The sequence below is a fragment of the Ictidomys tridecemlineatus genome, unplaced genomic scaffold (genome assembly GCF_052094955.1).
Source record: "Ictidomys tridecemlineatus isolate mIctTri1 unplaced genomic scaffold, mIctTri1.hap1 Scaffold_78, whole genome shotgun sequence".
In the NCBI taxonomy this organism is placed as follows: Eukaryota; Metazoa; Chordata; class Mammalia; order Rodentia; family Sciuridae; genus Ictidomys; species Ictidomys tridecemlineatus.
Genome location: NW_027525752.1, coordinates 177761 through 202293, shown reverse-complemented (window position 1 = coordinate 202293; position 24533 = coordinate 177761). Strand labels below are relative to the sequence as shown.

Genomic DNA, 24533 nt, shown 5'->3' with positions numbered 1-24533 from the left:
GCCATGTCTCCTGGGCATGGTGTTACCATTTTTTTTGCTTACATAAAAGACAGTTTCCTAATTTTTTCATCTTCTTGAATTCTTTAATACAATTTTTTATTTCAAAAGAAAGGCAGGATTCATTATAAATTATACATTATACGATTCAGAAGTATATGAAGCAGCAGGATCAGAAGTTCGAGGCTGGCTTACTAACATAGGGGGACCATGTTTCAAAATTTTAAAAAAGGCTGTTGTTCAGTTGTAGAGCACTTCTGTGGCAACCCTCACAACAAAGGAGGAGGAGTTTAATTGAATTTAGAATGTTGGAAAATTGCTTTGAAAAAGAAAAAGAAAAAAATCACCCATACTCTCTCCATCTATAATTAAGTAAATTATTATTTTACTTATTTATTCTCAGACTGCTTTGAAATGTGTTTGAGATCACACTGAAAATATATATATATATATATATATATATATATATATATATATATATATATATATATATATCACTTTAACTTCTTAATTTAAAAATGCAAAACAAGTACACTTTGGACTAGAAAAAGCATATACAAGGAAACTGGAAGATTTATTTTTCTCCTCTTCTGCTTCCTTTTGTTCATTGCATGTGTCTATTGGTGGGTGCCCTGTAAAACTTCCTGTCTTCTGTATAGGCTCAAATGAGTGTTCACTATTGAAAGCATGAGTACAAACTTATGCATTAAACAGAAATGGTCAAATTTCTTAATGACTGCCTAAGCAAATTTTTACTTTACTTTGTCATGCTGGGGATTGAACCCAGAGGTGGTGAGCCACTGATCACATCCCCAGCCAATCTTTATATTTTCTTTTGAGAAAGGGTCTCACTCAATCTGCATAACCATGGAAGGCCTGAGTCTGAGCGCTCTGGGCTGGTTTCCTCCAAAGGCCATACCTCTGAGCTGGGTGGATGGTCTTGCAGCCTCTTTCACACTTGGCATTTTCAGTTTCTCCTCCAAGTTCATGTGAACCAGGAGCTTCTCCGAGCCAATTCCAACACCTCAGAGTTCACTATAAAGGCACACAGACTCTTTGCTTCCCATATTCTGGAGAACAAAGATGACCCAGATGTCAGACTGGAATCTCAGCATGAAGGAGCCATTGTTCCCCTTAAAACAGGTAAGTCAGGGACGGTAAGCCATGGAAGGAAAAGGCAGTGAGCCTCTTTTGTCCTCCTGTAGAAATAATGCCACCAATATGGTCCATTCTACTACCATGATCTCTCCAAATGAGGGGTTTTGGTCTCCAGTGAGACAGAGCAATACTCGTCGAAGTAAAGGTAGGGCCTCTCCTGACGTGTCATCTCCCATGCTCTCGCAGCCCGGGAGCCATGTGTATCCAGGAGCGGAAGCTGGTTGTAGCTAGAGGAGAACCTCTGCCTAAAGGAAGCAGCACCCTGACTCGTGAAGTACACATTTCTCTCTCCATCCAGCCCTTCTCACTTTTCTTCCCAACACACACAATCCTGCTGTGGATTATAGGCACTAAAGGTGACTCAGACAAAGGCTGAGCTGGCAATGGACCAGCCCAAAGCAACTCTGACACACTGTAAAGCATTGACCATCCCCTGGCCACCCTGGGCTTCTAAGTATGTCTCAAGCAAGCCCTGCAGAGGCCCTCCAGGACCTGGCAAGGTATGGCACACAGAAAATGATCACATGGCCTTTGGAGAGAAGATTCAAGGGACTGTGGGCACAGTCAGGCTCACTGCCCTCAGCCAGGTGTGACGTGGATGCTTACCTGTATCACTCCTCATGTGAGTACCTCCAGAGCCAGTCCACTGAGCTTTTTTTGAAGAGCCCAGCAGATAAGACTTGATGCATGTTCATCCCAGAATGGTGTAGATCTCTGACTAGGTCAGAGGCTGTGGTCTGAGGCAGTGTGGAGACCCAGGCTTTGATCTTCAGATACAGCTTCACCGGCTGGGACAGCAGCAGATTGTTTGCTGACTTTGCTCCCCAGTGTTCTTTGTGTTAGATGTGGGTGTGACAAAGAGACAGTTGAGAAGTGGTGTAGAAGGATTTCTTTGCCTGTGTAGTCACCACACAATTATAAACTGCTAAGCAGAGGTGTGGAAAACAAAGGGGGCACCAGAAGTCACTCTGCCAGGCAGTAAATCTGCTTAGTCAGTCACCACTTGTGTATCCAATGCCCCCCACCCCAAGGAGCCTAGAGCCCAGGACTGGAAAGGGCAATGGGCTTCTGTGTCGATGGATTGGGAGTCGAGTGTCTACAAGCCCTTCACTTTTATTTTAAATATGCAATTTGTTATGGAGGGACCTTGTTATTCATCCATTTACTCATTTTACAAGCAGGGAAACTGAGTTTTTGAGAGGAGCTAGGTCCTGGATGGAATTACGTACGTTGGTCGTAAAGGCAGACTCACAGACCAGACATTCTGACCCTGCTCTGGTCAGCCTGCTAAAAGATTCCTTCTCCCTTTCATCTCATAGGTAGAGAGGGCCTCACTTAAACATTCTGGCTTCATAGCCTGTTCCCCACCCTTATTTGAGTGGAGGATTTGAGTAAGAAGGCAAAAGAGCTCTAAGTTGAATGTAAGGTCCGTGTGTGAGGAAGGCATGAACTTTGGAGCATGTTTGGGGCAGAGTGACCCTGGACCTTGCCCTCCTGTCTACAGCATGGTAAAAGGATGAGCATTTTCCCTTGCATCCTCTCAGCTCTCACCATATGATATTTGTCCCCGCTCCCAATGGTCTGAGACCCCAAGTCCTCTCTCAGTAGATGCCACCAAGGAAAGCAGCAAGAAAGGCTTGAAACGGAAGTTGTCAGAAGACCAGTCAACCCCCAAGATCAAGAAGAAGCAGCCAGAGATCAGGGAAGGCTTAGAGGGAGCTATTTTATCAGAAAAGCCCTCCATGCCTTCCAAAGGGACATCAAGGGGAGACAAAGCAAGTGGCATCCAAAAGGAAAACAAGGGGAAGGAATCTTGTGACCCCCAAGGGGCCCAAAACAAGCCAGAGGGGAGCTGGGGATGGTGAAGGTCAAGGTTGGAGATCCAAATGTCCCAAGAAGCAAAAGCAAGAAGAAGAAATCTGATAAAGGTAAGTAAGCCCATGTCCTTGGGCCCATGCTGAGTGTGTCCGGGACCCTCAGCCAACTGTTGGTTTTCCACCCACGCAGAGGAAGATCCCTGGGAAGAGATTTGTTCAGGGTCTTGGGGGCAGCTAGTGGCAAAGCCAGGAAAGAATCCAAAGTACCTGGTTCAGGGGGGAATGTCGGCTCCCCAAAGCCCAGCAATCTCTCTTCACATCTGGTAGTCACATTTCCAGCTCCAGGCTTCTGGTAGGCCCAGGCTCAGGCTGCATCCTGACCATTGCAGAGAATGGCATCCTCTACCCTGTGCCCCATGTCAAATTTTGGAAGAGCCTGTTTCTACGTCCAGCTGTGGGTGCTTATTGGACCAGCATGCCTGAGTCCTTTTCATCTCTCTAGACTTCATTTTCTCATGTATTGATACCTCTGCTGGAGTCTGCACTCAGTGGGTCCTTGTAGGTCTTCACGCCAGCACAAGCACCTAGAGAACCGAGGCCAGAGTAGCAGTCTTCTCATGGTCACAGGTTTTCACTGGTTCCAATTGGCCACCCTTAGCCCACTGTGGGCCTTGGAGTTTAACCAGTTTGACACAGATTCATTGTGAATCTTTTCTTCTTTCCTCTGGATTATTTGTGGGTGTCTTCCATCAAATGGCATCTGTTAGCCTGGGAGGGTTCATCTTTCTGGGTGCCGACGACCAGACCTGCTGCCGGCTGTCAGACATGGGCAGAGAGAGTTCCTGAGCGGATGCCACTAGTGCACATCCATGAAGAAAGGGGGCCCCCGTGAGAGCCCTGCCTTCTGGGCAGCAGCAGAACCTGTGCCGAAGCCCAAAGCTGCTGTGACTGTGACCCTGGTACCTAGGGTCAGACTGGCTGGAGTTGTCACCAGGGTGCCACAAAGAAGAAAGTGTGTCATGGTGGGACTCTGAACAGCCCCCCAGAACCCCTTAATAAATGTGCCTGGCAGTGCCACAGCCCGCCTGGCAAAGCTTGCACTTGATCTGTATATGATCTGTCATTTCCTACCACCCCATGGTAGATGCTGTAGAGAGACTGTCACAATTTGAAAAGAATGACAAGGGGAAGGGGGAAGTGGGGCGAGGGCACAAAAGCTGTGCTTGTGGGCATTTCTCCCTGGGGTCAGTTCCTGTGGGGTAAGGTTAGAGCTCTGTTTAAGAAGGTGCAGACAGGCTTTCTTCCTGTTAACCAGGTGCTATGTTCAATGACCCTCAGGTGGCACCTACCAACACATGATCCAGTGCCCCATGGGGTGTGAGAGGAAGTGGGCATCTGCAGTTCCAGTGGCTAAATAGGGGCGTGTAGTCCCTCGGGAAGGCTGACCCCTACTCTACTGCTCTGCTTCCAGGCTCAGACGCGGCCGGGACCAGAGCTGGAAACAGCAGTGCTTCCTCTTCCTTAGTGGAGCCATCCCTGGAAGGAGAGAAGATGAGATGGAAAAGTCACTGCACTTTGGATTTTATGGCTTTACTAATGAAGTGCACGTGTAGAAAAATTCAGAGAGAAATCATAGGACTCTAACAGGGTCATGTCTACCCTGGAGCCATAGTACATGATCCTGCCTTGCCTAAATTTCCCCCTATTGGGGAAAATATCAAAAGCAGAATGACTGCATTGATAAGGTGATCTCTGGAAAAGAAGGAATGAGCCCACCCATATGCTCAACACTTATAAATCAACCTTTCTTAAAGACACTTCAATGCCATTTGTTAGACACTCCAATATTTTAAATGATTTTCAATATACATTGTACCAAAATTTCTATAAATAAATAACTCTGTACATAAAAGTAATACTTCCTGTTTCACATTGCCTCTCAGAAGAAGCAGATTCACGTATTTTGTGAAAGTAACATTAATAAGTTAACTGTTGAGGACAAAACTCTAAATGTGCTTACCTTCTGGAAAAATTTTAACCTCTGATAGAACATCTTACACAGGTAGCCATTTGGCTAATATCTCCCCTTCAGCCCTTTGGCTAAAGAAATGTACTTTGAGATTTTTTAAGGACCTTATTTGTTTCAATGTAATTTTCAGTGAATTGGCATTCATAAGATGGTTAGCTACAGGGCTCAAAAGTGAAATCTCTCCCAGGTCTAGGGCTAAATCTTATGTAGTCTACGCCCAGTTCTGTCGGTGTGTGGGAAGGGTGTGGCCAGGCCCGCTCTGGCTCCTCAGTAGAAATAGCCCTGAAGGGTGAGAACTTGATCTTTTTTATCCCCCAGTGTAATATTATACTGGCAGAATTAAAACATCACTATTGAAAAATGCACAGCTACCAACACCAGCCGCCTTTGCCTTAATAAAAAGCCTCAGCTGACAATCCAGCAACATGGACAAGACCACATTTGCTTTTAACAAAAAATGAGGTTCAGAGCAGGAAGAAAGCCTAACTGTTCTTACCCCTGGTGTGTGGTGGATCAGCAACATTCACTCCACTGTCCCCAGGACCCACTGCCAGGGTGATGTGGAGAGTCTCCTCGGTCACCCTGGCTGGGCTCCTGGCCATGCAGTGCACTTGGCTGTGTGCTGACTCTGGATGCGGGCTGAGGGTGGAGGGCCTGCTCCTTGGAGAAACTCTCCATGTCAGCACCCAAGAGAGCTGCTGGGCTCTGAAGGAGAGAGCAAGCCAGATCAGAACCATTGCCAGCTCATCTCCATCCCGCACACAGAACAGGCAGCTCACTCACATCCAAGTGAGGTCCTGCTCCCCCACCAAAACCTTCATGGAAAAGTCTGGGGACATGCCACACTGTTAGTGGAGACGGGTCTTCCATGCTCACATGCCCAAGATCAAGCTAATCTCATACTTAGAGAATGTAGTCGCACTACTTTGATCACAGCCAAAAAATGAAGAAGAAAGCAAAAGCAAACCCCAACAGTTGAATTAGGTACCACTCAGGGTTAAGAGTTTTCTGAACAACTAGAAGTTTAACCTCAAAACAGCCCTGGTGAACAGATACTAAACCTCCCTATGTTGCTTATTATTCTGGAAAATTTTTGCTCAGATTACTGTATCATAAATAGTATCTAAGAGACACTTCTAGAATTCAAAGGGCACCAGGCTAGACCTTCCTGTTTATATACTAAATTCAGAGAGAGTACTAGATGGAAATGGAGGCATCTCCCCTCTTCATTTAGTGAGTAGTCAACCCAGGTTTTGATTTTAAAAAGGCACTCTGATGAAAGCATCACCTACCCATCTCAGGTGGACCAGGTGCCCGGTAGCTTTCTCTGTCCATGTTCCAGGGCTCTTTACTGTACCTAACACAGAGCTTGGGCTGCCTGCGCGTGATGCTGTGAACATCAACCTCTGGGAAGAGGCCTCAATCTCTGAGACACACAATCTCAACAGACTCCCAGGTTTAGAAACTGCTTAGGATGTCTCAATGAGCCTTAGGAACAGAATGGGCAGAGCTGCTGCTGTGATCTTTCTATCAATGGTGGGTGGAGCTGGCAATGGGCCTGTTTCCTAGTAACATTTTCCCAGCAAGCAGTCCTTCAGCATCCACAACCATGTTAGAGGAGCAGCTCTCACAGGCTCGGGCTTCAGCCCAGCAGGTGCTCATGATCTTCCACCCACTGAAATAGCGCCCCTGTGGAGTGCTCTCCCTCTGACACAGAATACAGAGCATATCTGGGCACTGCCCATGACTCTCATCCCTTGGTATCCATGGGGGGGCTGGTGCCAGAGCCCCACGCAGATACCAAAATCCAGGGATGCTCAAGTCCCTTGTCTACAATGACACCCCATTTGCACATGACCTACCTATGTCATCCCATGTGAGTCACCTCTAGATTAATCATCATGACTAGTAAAATGTAACATATGTTGGACTCTATTTTTAGGGAATAATGATGAGGAAAAGAAGGCTGCATGTTCATGAAGCTTCTCTGCCCTGAATATTTCTAGTGTGTAGGTACTGGAACCCACAGACACCAACAGCCAACTGTGCAAGCAGGGCTGGGATTCGGGGCCTGGCTTGTTCCTTGCAGCTGTTCTTACAGCAGTCCTACCTGATCCCGACGGGGACACTAACTACTGGTCCCAGGGGGTGACTTTCCTGAGACACAGGGTGTTCAAACCTCTGCAGGATTTGACAGACCAGGACTGAGCCAAAGAGCAGAGGCCTTGGCAGGGCAGCCACCTCTGTCACCTAATGCTGCCCATCTAATGCCAGTTGCCTGTCTTGGGGGGAGCTAGAGGCCATCTCTACCTATGGGGGACAATCACCTAGAGCTCCACCTCACTGTATCAGAGGCCTTACCATCCCTCTCAATGGCCACCATCAGTCCTGATCAGTTAGTCCCCTGAGAAGAGAGGTAGGTTGGAACACCTGGTGGCACAAAGGTTTCATCTGAAAGGAGATAAGACAATGAGATATCAGGGTTGCAGTGACAACAGATGCAGATGCATATTTAATGTGAGGCCTCAAACAGGATCCCCTGGAAACAGCCATCGAAGCTGCTCAGAGACCAGGTGGAGCTGGTACAGGAAAAAGGCCCTCCCAGACCTGAGACTTATCCGAGCCCAGGTCGAAAGCAGGGAAACCAATGTGAAGACCACAAAATATGGAGAAGAGTGACAGGAAGGGGACAGAACTAACAAACCAGAGCACTGTGATTTTCAGGGACAATCCACCATGTGGCAAGCAGCACAGGATGCCTCCACTTATGAGGAGGATATCAGCAGGCAGTTTGTTAGAGAGAGAGAGAGAGAGAGAGAGAGAGAGAGAGAGAGAGAGAGAGAGAGAGAATTTTTTTAATATTTATTTTTTAGTTTTCGGTGGACATAACATCTTTGTATGTGGTGCTGAGGATTGAACCCGGGTCGCACGCATGCCAGGCGAGCGCACTACTGCTTGAGCCACATAACCAGCCCTGTTAATATTTTTTAGTGTCAACTGTCATGGCTTCTTCTGACCTGAAAATAAATGCCACCATGCTCACCTGTGTTGGTGACACTGTGCTGCTCGCTCTTCTTCCTGATTTGGTAGATGATGCACACCCACACCAGAGATGTCAGAAGGATGCTGCACACCAGGGTGATGGTGAAGACGCTCATGGTGCTCTCGTCCTTCCTGCAGCCAGGTGTGGGCAAGATGCTCAGCTGGCTGTGAGTGCGCTCTGTGCCCAGGATGTTAGATATCTCTCAGGTGTACGGGCCTGCATCCTCCACCACCATGTTCTAGACCACCAGCAGCTGGTTGCCGGGGTGAAGTGGCATCTGTGGGTGAGGCTCAGTGGGCGGTTACCCTTGAGCCAGGTGATGTGGGTGAGGGGCTGCTGCCCACTTTTCACTGGAGGGCTACCATCTCCTCAACAGACACCATGCAGTCTTCCAAGGGTACCACCAAGGGCAGGGTCTCTGCAAGAGGTCAAGTGAGCTCACAGTCACTCTGGGGCCTCAGTGCTGTGGTCTGCTTGGTTCTCTGGACATGGCACAATCCCACCAGCGAGCTTCTGTCAGAGCAGCAAATGTTCAGATGGCTGATCTCAGGTCACAAAGATGCTCCTGTTCCCAAACTGGCCTGTGTCCCTGTTCTTGACTAAGACCACACCCCTCCTGCATGCTGTCTGTTTCCAGTTGCTCAAGGCTCTGGCATTGCACTGGTCTTTAGTATTTTTGAAGAGATAGGGCTAGATGTGGTGGCACACGCCAGTAATCCCTACAGGTTGGTAGGCCGAGGCCAGGAGGGTCAGGTGTTCAAAGCCAGCCTCAGCAAAACCGAGGCACTAAGCAATTCAGTGAGACTTGGTTTCTAAATAAAATACAAAATATGGCTGGGGGTGTGGTTCAGTGGCTGAGTGCCTCTTGGTTCTATCCCCAGTACCAAAAATATTTTTCTTTAAAAAGAGGAAAAATCCTAAAATCAGCCCCAAATTTCAAACAGTAGAAACACCTTCCAATAACTCCTAGGCTCCAAAGATCAACTCCACAGCGTTTGCCCTAGGTGCTGTTTAAGACCCCTACACACACACACACACACACACACACACACACACACACACTCGGAATACATCAGGGGTGGAACCTAAGACAGTCAGGGTGACATTCGCCGACACAGAGCCTGCTGAGTTCTGGGAAGTGCAGCTGTAAATGCCCATTTCCACATCAGTGATGAAAACACAAGTCGTCTTCTGGCATGACATACATGCGATGTTCCCGAGCCACAGGGAAGTCTCAGCCTCTGTCCTTCTGCCAGGCAATCTGGGGTTTGGGATGGCCAGTGGCAGCACACTCAAGGGAAACCAAGGTGCCTCTCTGGATGGTGATGTCTTGGGGCCTTTTGGTAAATGATGGCAGCACTGGAAAACAGACACAAAGGGGATTAGGGGATAGCTAGCTGCAAATACAGGGAATGTCTCTGGGGAAGAGACCCCCAGTGTGTGAGGGCCACAGCTTGCTCTCTCCCTGCCCTGTGCCTTCACCAGCCCAGGACTCTGCTACAGCCAAAAAAGAGCCATGAGCATCCCAGAGAAACAGCCAGCCTCTCCCCACTGTGGCATGGCACTTCCTCTCTGCTCCAGCTAGCGATAGAGTCTCAGGCTGTGGCTGACATTCTGCCTCCTGAACCTCATAGGGTAAGGGGTCATGCAGATGGAGTTGTGGCCTAAGGCTTTTCTGCATTCACAAGCCACCAGGAGAGAGGCCAGCAACAGAATACCTGCTCACGAAGCTGGAGTCACAGGGAGAAGGTCCATGCCTCCCTGGGGCAGCTTAAGGGCCACACAGTCTGCGGGCTCACTGGCTCAGCCTCAGCCAGCACTGGATGCCAGAGTCAGGGTCCAGCTGCACAGGAGGTGACACCACCATTCCTGACCAAGCTGCTCTGGTCAGCCAGGCGCGTGGAACATGCCTCTCATCCCAGTGGCTCAGGAGGCTGAAGCAGGAGGATCCGGTTCAAAGCCAGCCCCAACAACTCAGCAAGGCCCTAAGCAACTCAGTGAGACCCTGTCTCTAAAGTATAGAAAAGGGTGGGGATGTGGCTCTGTGGGTAAGCACCTTGGGACCTCTTTTACCTGGCAGAGAGCAACTTAGTGGTCTGAGTCTTGAGGTGGCAGTGGGGCCTTTCGGAATACACCAAGGCCACCCTGCCAGAGAGAGGTCAAGTCTGCTCTGTGTCTGTGGGGCTGACTGAGCACAGCACACCACCATGTCTGATGACCCATGAGTCAACTTTGTCACTGGCACTTTAATGATCGGAAAATCTCCCTAGGTTCCATGGTGAGGGCACGTGCCCACTCATACTCCTCCTGTCCCCCTCCACAAACAGCAGCCCTGAAGAGAGCTGCTCCGACACGCTGGTTCCTGAGTACAGGACCTCGTGCCACCCTCCAAGACACCTGTCCTGCTCTCTGCTGCCTTGAGAGGTGGGGACCTGCCCCTGCCCAGGATGGCCTGTGCCTCCACAGCTCTGCCACCCCCCCAAGGGCACAGCTTCCCCAGGATCCGGGTATGTGCAGAACCTGGAAACCGGACCACATGGTTCCCGGAGCACAACAGACAGAAGTGCCAGGTTCAGCTCTGCCGCTCACCTCATGTCCCCAAAGTCACCCGAAGCCAAGGAAGAAGGGTGCTTAAATCTGCAGAACTTTCTCCCGGCCAAACCCAGGGAACAGTGTGATCTAATTCCACTCTGTCCTCCGTCCTCTCCGAGGTGGACAGCAGTCGGAATGAGGTGCCTGGGAGAGACCAACAGGGGCACTTCCATACCGTCCACCATGAGCAGGGTGAGAGTAGGCGGGGCCAAGGTGGTAGGTGATAAGACACTGGTAGTGGCCCTGATGCCACCATGTGACAGGCGGGAGGTGCAGGATGCTGGTGTACTCTATCACTTCCCCATCCTGCATGCACACGCATACGTGGGAGAAGTGCTCCGTGTCTGCGTTGACCAGAGCTCATTGTCTTTCTTCCAGGCAGACGTCTGGGGGGGTTGCTGCTGCTGACTGCTGAGCACGTGAACTGGAGGTCCTTGCCCACTGTGGGTGATGATCTGTGGCTTTGGGAAGTCATTTTGGGAGAAAAGGGCCACCGTGAGGAGATAGGAGCCAGCTGCTCTCATGCTGGCACAAAACTGGGCCAGACGCTGTGAGAGCCAGGGACACCAGACCCCGCTCGGGTGAGGCCATGAGCACACCCCTGACTAGACATGGGCCCCCCGTGCTCAGTCATCTAGCCTCCAGAAGTCTCCGGGAGGCCCGTCCCACGGCACTGCTGGCTCTCACACTCAGCACAGGCACACGAGGTGACACTTGCTGTGGCTGCACAAAGGACTCTGGCAGGATGCCTTCCGGAATGTCAGGACTTGCAGAAATCTGAACTCCCTTAAAATGATGAGAGAACTGACAAAATGGAAAGGATCAACTGTGCTGATTTCTGGGGAACCAGACACAAGGATCCATTGGGCGTGGACTCAGGAAAATGGAGTCCTCTTAGAAAGAGAGAGGAGCTCTCTGGTGTTGTGAGTTACCCCAAGTCCCACCTGCCCCCACCCCTCTCTGTGACAGCCTTGAGACTCAGCGGTTAGCAACCATGGAGGCGGCAGGTGGAGCTCCCCCCCAAAGCCTATTAGAGCAGTGTCACTGTGTGACCTGTTGGGCCACAACCTGGAAAGCCCCACTCTTGAAGAAGGCCACCACAGGAAGCCCTGTCCCCAGGCTTCTGATGAAGATAGTGACCACTGTGTAACAGAGCCACTGTCCAAGGTGACTGTACCAGTCGGGGCAGACAGGACAGTGGTCAAGAAACTGAAGGAGAGTCAGGTGCATGAGATGCCAGCAGCAGGCCCTGTGAGTCCCCCAGAATCCTGGGAATCAGAAAGGCCACATCCACATACAGGGCAATAAGCGCACCCTGGAAAGACCCAGGAAAGACCCGGGGGGTGTCCTCACTTCTTGCCTGGGCTGGGCTGGCAGACATGCACAGGAGGAAGTGAGGGTGCTGCTCAGCGTGCACACACACGGCCTGGGTGAAGGACTCAGGATTGCTGATGGGGGTGATTTAAGGACTTCTGTGTCCAATTATCGGCTACTCACTAGCAAACCAAGCAGGAACTCAAGGGGTGTACAGAGCAGGCTCCACAACAGTCGCCTAGGAGAGGCCCTAAAGGAACGGTGACGGGACAGCAAGCGCTGGGGGAGGACGGGGAGATCTGACTCTGGACTTGCCACATCATTTCATCTTTTTTTTTTTTTGAATTAGGTATTGAACCCAGTGGTGCTAAACCACTGAGCCACATCTCCAGCCCTATTTTGTACTTTATTTATAGACAGAGTCTCACTGGGTGGCTTAGGGACTCACAAACTTGCTGAGGCTGACTTTGAACTCAAGATTCTCCTGCATCAGCCTCCTGAGACACTGGGATGGGGCCTGTGCTACTGGTCCCAGAATCAGTGGTGTGTGGCAGGAGGCGAGGTCATCACTCTGCCTGGTCCATGGCTGAGCGGAGCTCCTCTAATCCCAGTTACATGGCACCCCACCTCTGAGCATCCATCAGGGCCTCTGCTCGCTCAAACCCACCCCAGCTCATTCAAGAATCCCTTCTCCATGTAGACTTTTCACTTTAGGCAAACGCATGTGAGAATGTGTCCCTGAAGTAATTAAAGGGGTGATCACCCACTTTTTTTAGAAAAGAATGCATTTGACATTACATAGAACAGCAGTTAGCCCACCACAGCCTGCAGGCTGCTGCTCTTGTGCCAGGACACATTCCATGGCACACAGCCTCACCTGTTCCTTTATGTATTATTCATGGCTGCTTTCTGCTTTAACAAGCTTGCCAAGGATTTGCTTGTGGCCCAGAGTCCAGAATATTCACATCATCACCCTTTAAGAAAAAGATTGTCACTGAGTGTGTTGGTGCACACCTGTGACACCAGCAACTTTGGAGGTTGAGTCAAGAGGATCTCAAGTTTGAGGCCAGAACTTGTTTTGTTTGTTTGGGGCAGGGGATTGCCCTAGTGATACCCTGTCTCAAAAAGGGCTTGTGATGTGGCTCAATGGTTAAGCACCCCTGAGTTCCATCCTCAATACCGCCCCATCAAAAAAACCCAAAGATATTGCCTACCTTTTGATCCCAAGCAAGCACCACTTCTTTTGCGGGGGCAGAGAGTAACTGGGGATTGAAATTGAACCCAGGGGCACTTAGTTATTGAGTCCCATTCCCAGCCCTTTTGACATTTTTATTTAGAGACAGAGTCTTGCTGAGTTGTTTAGAGCCTCAATAAGTTGTTGAGTCTGGCTTTGAACTTGTGATCCTCCTTCCTCAACCTCTTGAGCTGCTGGGATGACAGGCGTGCACCACCAAGCCAATTTCCCCATGTATTTTTTTTTAAAGAGCGATTTAACTTACATTCACCCATCAATGATCATAGCTATTAGAAAAAGTGAGCATTAAGCAATTGCAAGGGTCTGTTACTGTGGAAGTTCTTCCTCAAGCTCACAAAGGCCCCAGGAAGCCCAGGTACTTACAGCTTCTTAAGATTCCCCATCTTGATAAAGGTGTCCAGCTGCACAGGGCTGATGGCACGCTCTTCCAGGTCCCTGAAACACAACACAAGGACTTGTGCAAGAAGCCCCAGGTGCTGGGCTGGGGTTGTGGCTCAGTGGTAGAGCCCTCACCTAGCATGTGCAAGTCCCTGGGTTCGATCCTCAGCACCACATAAAAATAAAACAAAGATATTGTGTCTATGTACAACTAAAAAACCCATAATAATAAAATATTAAAAAAAGAAACCTCAAGTGCCCTTACAGCCAGCCACATGTCTCAGCCCGGAGACTCAGAGGTTTCCAGGACAGCCGTGGCTTGAGGTGACCCACAGGTAATGACTTCTCAGGAGGTGGCTCTCACACATGTTGACACAGCATGTGCAGTGACACAGGGACCCAGCCAGGATGAGGGGCAGCACAGAGGCTGGTGCAGCCTGCTCAGCAAGTCAAGGCCCTCCTAGCAGAACATGGGTTCAAACTGGTTCAAAGACAAACCAAAAGCACACACACTCAAGGCAGCTACCCCAGAAGCACTGTAAGGTCTCAAGGCTGGCTGGCCCCTTCCTCCCAGGGCTGGGGAGGCAAGCACAACCATGGAGAAGTTCCCAGTGGGGTGGTGTGTGTGTCACTCTGCTGGCTGGCCTGGGGGGTGGTGAGGAGGCCAGGGCCTGGGAAGGAGGGGTGCAGTGGCGACACAGGCAGCGGCAGGGAGGAAGGTAGTGTCTCACACCAGCTGCATTAGTTGGGAGCACACCAACTGGCCATATGTCCTGTGACTGCTCTGGCAGGGGCAAGATCAGGGCCAGAGTTGAAGCAGCTGTCACTTCTAAGTAACCTGTTTCTTAGTTTACAAAGATGCCATTAAATCACCGGCAGACTTGGCTGCGGCCACCTTTGGCAGGCCTGCGGGACAGGCAAGGTCTGGCAAGATACTCACAGGTGCTCCAGGCCTTCCAGCCCCATGACGCTCTCTTTGCCACGGACTTGGTCTTGTTCCCAGTGAGAGTCCTGCAGTTACCAAACCTCCAGGAAGGGAGAGGGTGGGGGAAAGTGGGGAGAAAGAACACAGGATCAGCGCCATGCTCCCTGGTCAGTGTCTGGTGAGAGGCAGGGGAAGCTGACCTGTGCTGAGATCCCAGGGAACATACACAGCCCTACCCCTTCCAAGAAGCACTTTTCTCTATTACAATTCAGTAGCAAGGAAAGGCTGAAGGTGCACGCACTTTAGGGCCTACAAAGACCCCCTGCAGATTCCATTTCACTCCAATCAGAATGGCACTCATCAAGAATACAAGCAATAATAAATGTTGGTGCGGATATGGGGAAAAGGCACACGCAGGCATTGCTGGTGGGATGGCCATTTGTGCAACTACCCTGGAAAGCAGTCTGGAGATTCCTCAGAAAACTTGGAAGGGAGCCACCATTTGACCCAGTTATCCCATTCCATGTTTTATACCCAAAGGACTAAAAATAAGCATACCACAGTGACATAGCCACATCAGCGCTTATAGCAGCTCAATTCACAATAGCTAAGCTATAGAGTCAACCTAGGTGCCCTTCAATAGATGAATGGATAAAGAAAATATGGTACATATACAATGGTATTAATATTATTCAGCCTTAAAGAATGAAATTATGGCATTTGTAGGTAAAAGGATGGAACCAGTGACTATCATGTTAAGTGAAATGAGCCAATCCCCCAAAACAAAGGCCGAATATTCACTCTGATCTGTGAATGCTAGCCCAAAACAAGGGTGGTTGGGGGAATAAAATAAATCCATTGGATTAGACAAAGGGAAATGAAAGGAAGGGCGGGAGATGGGAACAGGAAAGACAGTGGATTGAATGGGACATAACTTTCCTATATTCATATGTGAATACACGACCAGTGAAACTCCATAGCAGGTACAACCACAGGAATGGGAAGTTAGACTCCATGTACGTGTAATGGTCAAAATACACTCTACTGTCCTGTATAACTAAAAAGAACAAATACAAGCCATTGGAAAAACAAGCCTCTTGCAGCAACAAGCGGAAGCCACTTGTCCAGCCTGGCCCTCTGTCTCCAAGGGTCTCCTGAAGGGGTGGGGGTGAGGCAGGAAATATCATTATAGGGGACAGGCTGGGCACTGTCTCAGTGAGAAGGAGCAGAGGGGGTAACGAAAGCTGTGGATCTGAAAACTGCTGCCCACTTCTGAGACCTATGTTCCAGGGATAATGGTTCCCAAAAGAGGTAAGAAGGGGTCAGGAAAACGGGTGCCTTTCAGGGTGGCTCCCCAGCTCTTTGCACCTGAGATGCACCCTGGCAGCCAGTGTGTGGCTGTGGTGAGCTGGGTCCTTGCCCTCAGCCTGCAGGAGATGCTTTGTGCTGTGGTTTTTGAGCAAAACCCCAGATTTTATATGATGTCAACCCATCAGACACAGGTCTCACCAAGAACCAGGTAAGAAATCTGCCATACAAAGGCCAGTTCTACCTCCCACTAGAGAAGGCAGTGAGCAGCAAGTCCCCTGGCAGGGGTGCCAAGAAAGGGGAGGTGAGCCCGCAATCAAAGATGGCAGGGCCAGGCCATGGCCAACTGTCTGAGCTTCAACTAACTGCAACAAGGCAGAAGCAGCAGGTGACCTCAGGAGCTTGGCCAGGGAGACTGCCACCCCGCTCTGCAGACACCGCCAGCCCACAGGACTCCCTGTCCCCCATCTCATCAGAAATAAACTCCTCCCCTGGGGGCCTCCATTCCAAGGCCCCCACAGTCACTCCACGTTCAGCCTCAGACAAAGCCAGCTCTGTTTCCCATCTCCTTTGGAGGGCAAAGAGCAAACAGGGCAGAGACTGCTGTGAATGCCCTTCTCTCTGAGGTGGTATGCATGGACCTGACAGCAATCTCACCCCAAAAAGCATTTGTACAGCCTCACAATCAAAATTTCTTTTTTTAAAACAAATAAACCAAACACAGAAATCCTGGTGGCTTAGCTTAGGCTCTGTCACCACAGAACCAGCAGCAAATAAGAGCTCGGGGGGCACCAAACCCCAAGCCAGGCTGAGGGCACTGCCAACTTCTCCATTTGCTCAGATCCCCTCAGGCTGAGGAATGTGCACTCCAGGTCCTAGTAAAAAGGAATGGAGCTAATTAGCTAAATCTGCAAACTAGATCGGGAAAAAGCCAGGCTTTATTTCAACTAAATATCAGTCACATTGTCCCCTTTTACAGTGAGGCCAGGCTATTATTTCTAATGGTGACAATAGCAATGAAATGGATTCTTGATTTTGCAGGGCCCATTGTGCTGTGGGTGGATTAAAACAGGCCTTTATCTTCTCCCTGCTGGCGTGTGGGGGATGGGTGGTGCTCCAGCTAGACCTGGCAGTGGTTCTAACAAACAGCTGCTGGGTGGCAAAGGGAGCTGAGTCTCTCTGCTGGGTGGATGTTCTGTCCCACAGCCAGGGAAGGAAGGATGGCTAGCCTCTCATGAGTCTCCTGCCTAGTCAGTCGTGGGCTCCCAGAGGCTGAATCAGTGCTTGCCCAAGCCACAGTGGCAAGGCACAGGGGGACAGTGCAGTGGTGCTCATGTCCCTGGGACAATAATGACAGGCACAACCTCCTTTCCCTTGAATCCATTTTGAAGGCCCTGCCCATCAGCTACAGGACTTCCTACCTAGTGGGAACCCAGAGGCTCTGCATCTTCCCAGACTCCCCTTTACATGGACCTCTGCTCCCAGCCTCCCAAAGAATGCCCCAGACACGGGCATTGCCACAGGCAGACCCCTGCATGGCCTGTCCTCCCCATGTCACTACAGTCCAGTGACCTGCCTCTCCTGGGTCCAGACGTTCTCCCCTCTCTCCTCACATGCTCTGCAGGTCCCCAGCAGGTGACTCCAGAGCCATTTTGGAACAGGATCTCTGGAGAGTATGACAATCCCAGGCAAACTCGGGAGAACGAAACACTCCAGCGGCACCAGGAAGCTCCAGTTTGAAGAACAATCTGAGCTCAAAACTCGGAACAAGGATGGGAAAGGCAACGTCCTCCCAGTTGTCACAGAGGTCTCTGCTGCTCCTATGGCTCTTCATAGGGAAATATCTTCATTAGGCCTGGCCTGTGGTGAGGTAGCAAGGACTCCAGGAGAAATAATGCTTTCAGGAACATCAGGTGTTTCTCTAAGTACTGCTACTTAATTATGGGTCACTGTGGTTAATCCAGAAATGCTTCTTCAAGCTGGTTGGCTGTCAACAGTAGTTACATGTTCTTAATAAAGGAATACTTTTCCTTTAATTTTGGAAGAATTTCAGGGATGCATTTAAAATGTACAAGTTAAGGTGAAAGGTTAGTATTCCTTTGTAGACACATTCCTTCATTTGAGATTAGAAGACATATAAATGAGATATAATTACCAAAATGTATCAGTTAATATCATAAAGGAACAATTTCATTTTTTAGTTAAAATAGGTAAAACTTTTGAGTTCCTCTTGAATACTCAAATCTCAGTTATGTACTTTATATGCATAGCATCTTACCAACACACAGATGAGTTAGGTCCTAATTTTATTTCCACTTCACAGAAAAGGAAACTGAGGTTCAGAGATGGTAAATGTATTATCCAGTTTTGTAACTTGTAGAACTGAAGCAAGGTTTCCAATTAAGGCATTTTTAATTCCAAAGCCTGTGTTGTCTCTGCATTCCCTTTATAAGGAAAACAGGTGCCAAGAAAGTAACAGATACTCACAGGACAAATTTGCATTGCTAAAGCAGAGGAGCTTTTGAAAACATGGGTCACATTCCAAGTTCACTGTCTTGCTTTCCCCCTTCATACTGCATCTATTAATTTGGAAATAGGTGAGATAACTAGGTAAGAAGCTAGGAAATTTCCAACTCTGGAACTGTATTTTTTTTTTTTTTTTTTGCAGAAGGACAACTATTCTTAGATTTTTAGCTTCTTATTTACTCACATTGTTACTTTGTCTCTCCATTTCAGGCAGGTAAAGGGGTTTCTTTAGGTATTTTCATCACCATCGATATGTGTGACTAATCACGAATAGCTGAACCACTTCTAAAAAGAGCCAGTTATAGGAGAGGCAGGTAGGCAGGGCCCTGAGCATTCTGTGATCTGGAAAGAATAGGATCTGTCACTTCTGAAAACAAAGCAAAACACAACAGCAGTGTCCTCAACTGTAGGTCCTGGTGTTTTGAGTAAGTGATTTTCTTGTTAATAAAAGATTTATTTGGTGTAGCTTAGAGAATTTTCCCTGTATTGTTACTCATATCTTGGGAAGCAGAGATACAATATACAGAAAGAAACACAAGGTTATCCAGTTAGAATGCCATCTAAGGTAGCCTTTCATCATCTGAGTTTATGCTCCAGATCCATCTTACTTTGGCTTTCAGCTAAGGACTACAGCATCCAACAAGAAAGGGATGCTTTTGGCATGAAGACGGAAGGAGCAAAAGATACAATCTGGCAAAACTGACTGCACTAGGACATGAATGCAGGGAGGTAATTGTAGGGTCACAGGATGACAGTTTTAATGAGGATGTGAATGATAACCACCTACTGAGGGAGAACCTAGGTCCTCAACTACCCTCATTATTTTCTAAGACCTTTTTGCTGAATCCTTGTATGGAAGGTATTGAATAACCCCAGTTTTCTTGTGGAGACAGCAGAGGGTCAGCATTCCTCCCAGACTCTTAACATAGGGCTCTTCCCTGTCTTGCCTCCTTTCTCCTCTTCATGATAAGAATATACTGAATGCAGAATAAATTGAGTTAGTTTCTCAGTAAAATAATTAAAAGATAAACACTAGAAAAGTAGATAAGCAGTTAACATTTTATCTTAACGGTGTCAAATGGCATATATTTTGGAATACAGCTTTTTCAAAACTAATTAGCCACATCTGCTAAGAGAATGAACCAGATATATTTGGTGTTGGTAAGTTACATACACTGCCTTTTGTGTGTGTGTGTGTTCAGAGGCCATGATAAATATTGTACATTCTAAAAGCACAGAGACTTTCATCGGTGACTTGAATTTTATTGACATTAAAATTCAGTTTAGGGGCTGGGGATGTATAGTTTAGTGTTAGAGTGCTTGCCTAGCATGCAAGAGGCCCTGTGTTAACTCCCAGGATCAAAACCCAACCAACTAAGCAAACAAAAACCAAAAAATGGCAAGGGCTGAGGAAACACTGTTGGATCTGTTATAGAAAAGAATTCACAACCTTTCAGAGACAAGTTCAGTAGCATAGTGTGGAAGAAAGTCACTTTATGGTGCATTACACAGTAATTGGATTGTGAAAAATGGACAGCAAGTGAGATTTTTTTTTTAAACTATAGTCTACAAGTGAAAGATCCTATGGTAGGTGGGAAGAGAGAGAGAGAAAGAAAATCACCACCATATGCTTAATAAGCTTTTACCTTAAAAGAAAGTTTCCAAATTGCTTCATTTTTGTAGGACTCAAAGAAGTGCTATAGCATGAAGCCTAGAGGTATTACCCTGGGAGGGCTTACCATATAAAAGTGATATGAAGCACTATGCCCAGAGAGATAAGAAAATGGAGTTATCAATTCAGGGTCTTTCACAGCAATGTCAGCCCAAAAATGATAAGTAAAACATGTTAAGCACAATAACAAACATTTTGAGTACCCACTAAAGTGTTGGGAACTGATCTAAGCACTGTAGATGGTTGTCTTTCATATGTATATTAACCACATATTATCATGTTTCATATGAGGAAAGTTGAGCTTAGATAGGCTTGGAAAGTTCTAACTGCCTCATGGCTAATGAGTGGTTTAAGCTTGATCTTTGATCACAAGCTAGAATTCCATGACCAGTAACTGTCAAGAAAGATGACATTGAGCCTCAAGTGGGAGTTCAACAGTGGCTTTTTTATATAAGGTAATATCTGTACCTTACTTTAAAATGCTTTGGTGCATGAACAGATGTTTGTATGAATGTTTGCCTGTGTGAATTTGAGCTACCATGTCTGTTTTCTTAACACTTTTGTCATCAATACCAAGTCTAAAGGAAGAAAGGCCGGGGTTAGCATGTAATCCAAAAAGCCACATTTCAGAAATGGCACTTTGGCCTTCCACAATTTTTAATTCCAATTTCTGCTAGATTTTAAAACATCAGCATAATGAAAGTTAAGGATAAAGGCTATTCATTAGTGAAATCATCAGCTTGTTACTTAGATAATGAATGATGGAAATGGACATTCATTAGAGAGATTAGTGACAATTAATATTTGTGAATTGGTTACAATATTCTAGAAGCACTCCCTGTTCTGGCATGAGTCTAGTGTGTCAGTGTTCACCCGTAGGATGAAGTTGGAAGCGTGGTATTGAACAATTCTCTTTCCAGTTATCTCTTTGGAGAGTTTGGCAGACTAAATGATGGACATAAGGCTAACTGCATCCTGTCTCCAGGATGTTCTCATGTTTGTTTCAGAAATTGTCACACTGTGAACCAACTGGTATAAACACTGCCCGTATCAAGAAGAAAAGATTTCTAGTATCTTTAGCCTTTATCTACCCCTTCTTAGTCACAACCCTACTCAACCTGAGGATATCATGGCCTAACTTTTGCCGAAACAGATTGAGCAATCTTAGCATTTGCCTGTGTTTGAAATTTATACAAATGGTCATACAGTATGTATTTAAAATTTGGCCTTCAACTCAACTTCATATTTATGAAGGATAAGCTAGTAAATAGTCAACCCAAATTAAAAAGTGTTTTCCCTTAAAAATTAGAAGGTAAATGAAAGTAATATCCTGTGTGGTTATTGTACCAAGTGTTAAATCTGTGGAGGTCTATGGTAATAGTGGCTTAATATCTTTATTTAAAATAATTTTGGGGTTTGAGTTGGTGGAGAATTTTATTCATGTTTGTGCATTTTTAATAAAGGTATTTTATCTACTAACTAAAAAAAAAAAAAAAAAAAAAAAAAAAAAAAAAAAGAAATAGCCTTTAACTCAAGGTATGGTGAAGAGATTTCCTTGTAGATTGATTCTCCATGATCTGTTCTCCATTAGGAATTTCCAAGTCCTACTAAGAAAGAAGACTCATCAGGGTGCCTCTCTGGCTCATGATTGTCCTGAGGGTTATTTATTTTTAACCTTTCCTCCTATTGTTTGATGAATCCTGGGAGAGAGTGCTAATAGCTTTACTACTGAAGTCATTAATAGTAAACTTAAAGCACTTCATTAAGGTTTATTGTCCTGAGTCTACTCTAAACCTCCTCTGCTCTAACCTAGGGCACATCTAGCTTTAAGAGAATGGTTTCTACTTTGATGGCACCCAAAAGGATGTGGCAGGCTGCTATAAATTGAGCATTGACCATGTGGTGGACACCGTTTGGTGTGTTTTCTCTATCATTCAGTCTAGTGGTATCCCATGGGGATGTTTTTCACTCTTTGGGGGCATTGTGGACATTTGCAAAGGTGTTTTTGTTGTCACAATGATTTGGAAGTTTCAATACCAAGACTTCCTGCAAGGTAAGGGACACAATCCTTGTGAAGAATTGGCTATATATGCGTATCTAAAGCCCTGTGGTAGTTCCTAAGGGTAAAATTCTGTTTTTCATAAGTTGTTAAGCCTATAATCTTACTTTTCATGTAAACAGAAATTAATTGTTGAATGATTTTGAGATAGTAGTATTTCCAAGAGTGCATCTATTATGCAGATTGAGGGAAGAGTATATTCATTTTATTTGGGACCTTATCAACAACTTTTCTGTGTCCCTGCCTGTACCTCATGATTTGTGATGGCTATAGCTGCTGCATTAATGGTAACTTATATGTGTGTCTGGATCCACCAATTTATTGAATCTTCTAGAATAATCATGCCTTTTTATTGCCCATGAATACACTTATTAATTTATTATCAACTGACTTTCTTTTAATCATTTTTTTTTCTTTTCAGAACCGGGGATTGAACCCAAGGCCTTACACATTATTAGGCAAGTACTCTATATTGAGCTACACCTCCAGCTCAAAGTAAAGGTGTGTTTTATTTTTTTATGGTGTTGAGGGTTGAACGCTGAAGTGCTTTACCACTGAGCTATATCCCTAGCCTTTTTTATTTTCTACTTTGACACATGTTCTTTTTAAGTCATCCAGGATGGCTTCAGACATGCAATCCTCCTGTGTCAGACTCCTGAGTTGCTGGAATTACAGGCATTGTGCCCTTCTTTGATTTCTTCCTTATAACACAGTTGAGATATTACATTGATTTTTTTAAAGTATTTTGGTAGACAGCATTATATATCAATTTCATTTCAGGATATTTAAGAGGAAGCACATATGTTTTACAACTCATCTATTTCTTGGGGCCTCAACTCAGGTAGTATGTTCATGAATAACCACAGGATACTTTAATAGTGATATTCCAGGTGAAGCTACTGTATTTGATGCTTATTTCAGATAAGCTCAGGGAATTAACCAGGGGAGACATCAGACTGCCCTAGCTCAGCTCAGATACACAAGTACTTACTACATAGGTCCACTTTGTTCCATAGAATAACACGTACTTCCTCTGTCTGTGGAGTAGCTTACTTTGTCTGTAGTCATCAATGATCTCCATAAGAACAAATCTTGGACTCAAACCCCTTACCCTGGCCCACCAGGCCCTGCTTCATCTTACTGGTTTCTCCAGTTCAGCAAGTGCAGATTTCCCCATTGCTCACAGCTCTCCAGCCTCAAAGGCTTCTTTTGATCACCTCAAAGCCTCTGAATATGAAAATACTTCCACCAGAACAATAAAAGGCTGAGTCTATCATTTTTATAAAACAATTTGTTCTCCATTTAATTATCAACTTCTTAGAAAGGAATCTCTTCCCGAGGTTATCTAATGACCACACCTCATCATCGGTGCTTTCTATTTATCTTCCTCACAGCTCTTGTTATCATAAGTAATCATGTCACTCAGTTTTCTAAAGGTTTGGTATGTGCTCCCAGCTCTAGAATGTAATGATGGGGGCCACATCTACCTTGTTTGCTGCTGGTCATTGGTGCTTACAACACTAAGCGGCACAGTGGGCTCTGATAATTTTAGTGGGCTGAATTGAATGTATTATGATGAGTACGACAAGGTCAATAAATAGAAGCTACTGCTTCCAGGAAATTTAAATTGCTCATCAGTAACTGCTTTCTTTGAATTGATATTTAAAGATTTATTTTCTTTATACCTTAAGAAGACATAGAAGGGAAAAGGAGACAAGAACAACAGCACCAGAGTTTGCATAGAAGAGACCACGAACTAAATTGTGCTGCTTATACTGACATCTTGCTTGGTTAAGGTTTGATTTCATTTTCATGGCATAAGTGTAGCATGAACTGTTCTCAAGGAACAAATTATTTTGAGAGGGCAAGTGGTATAGTAACAATTCCTTAATTATTTTATCTTGTCTTACTGCTAGTGCTCCTGGTGCTTTATAATCTTGCTTGCAAACAACCTCACTTCTCATATTTTCTTAAAAAAAGATTCCCTCTCAAAATTAGTAACTTAGATCAAATCCTTTATCCTGAGTGTGACAAGTATAAACCTGACATAAATATATACCAAGATCAGAAAGATATTTGTATAGTTTCATATAATAATTATATAAAATGCATATAATAAAACACAAAAGTTGAAGAACTACCACTAACTGATATCAAGACTTATTATAAAGCTATAGTAATCAATACCATGTAGATTTTGTCATCAATAAATCAATAAAACAAAATAGTCATAAATAGACCCAATATATACACAACTTATTTTCTACAAAGGTGTGATAGCAATTCATAAAGAATAGTGTTTTGTGTTCTTATGAAATGGTGCTGGGACAATTGGATAGCCATGTACGGGAAAAAATAAGGGGATTTGACTTGTATCTAAACACTATATAAAATTTATTAAATCCTAAAAGCATAAAATTTCTGGAACAAAACAGGTGAAATTTTTCTGGCCTTGATTTA

The 24533-nt window shown here is 46.1% G+C and overlaps 1 protein-coding gene across 3 annotated transcripts in view; it reads right to left on the bottom strand.

Moving 5' to 3' along the window:
* Positions 1-61: 61 nt before the first annotated feature.
* LOC144374624 (transport and Golgi organization protein 1 homolog) overlaps positions 62-24533 on the bottom strand; it is a 104775-nt gene continuing 80303 nt past the window's right edge. Inside the window, exons 13-19 of one of the 3 annotated variants that reach the window (XM_078037380.1) lie at positions 14524-14609; positions 13569-13640; positions 8045-9403; positions 7363-7452; positions 5498-5706; positions 4322-4508; positions 62-3788 (exon numbers count right to left, since the gene is read on the bottom strand). In XM_078037380.1, the coding sequence (XP_077893506.1) occupies positions 14601-14609 (9 nt within the window). In that variant the 3' untranslated portion in view covers positions 62-3788; positions 4322-4508; positions 5498-5706; ... (2 more) ...; positions 13569-13640; positions 14524-14600. The other 2 variants (XM_078037381.1, XM_078037382.1) reach the window with 2 other exon arrangements.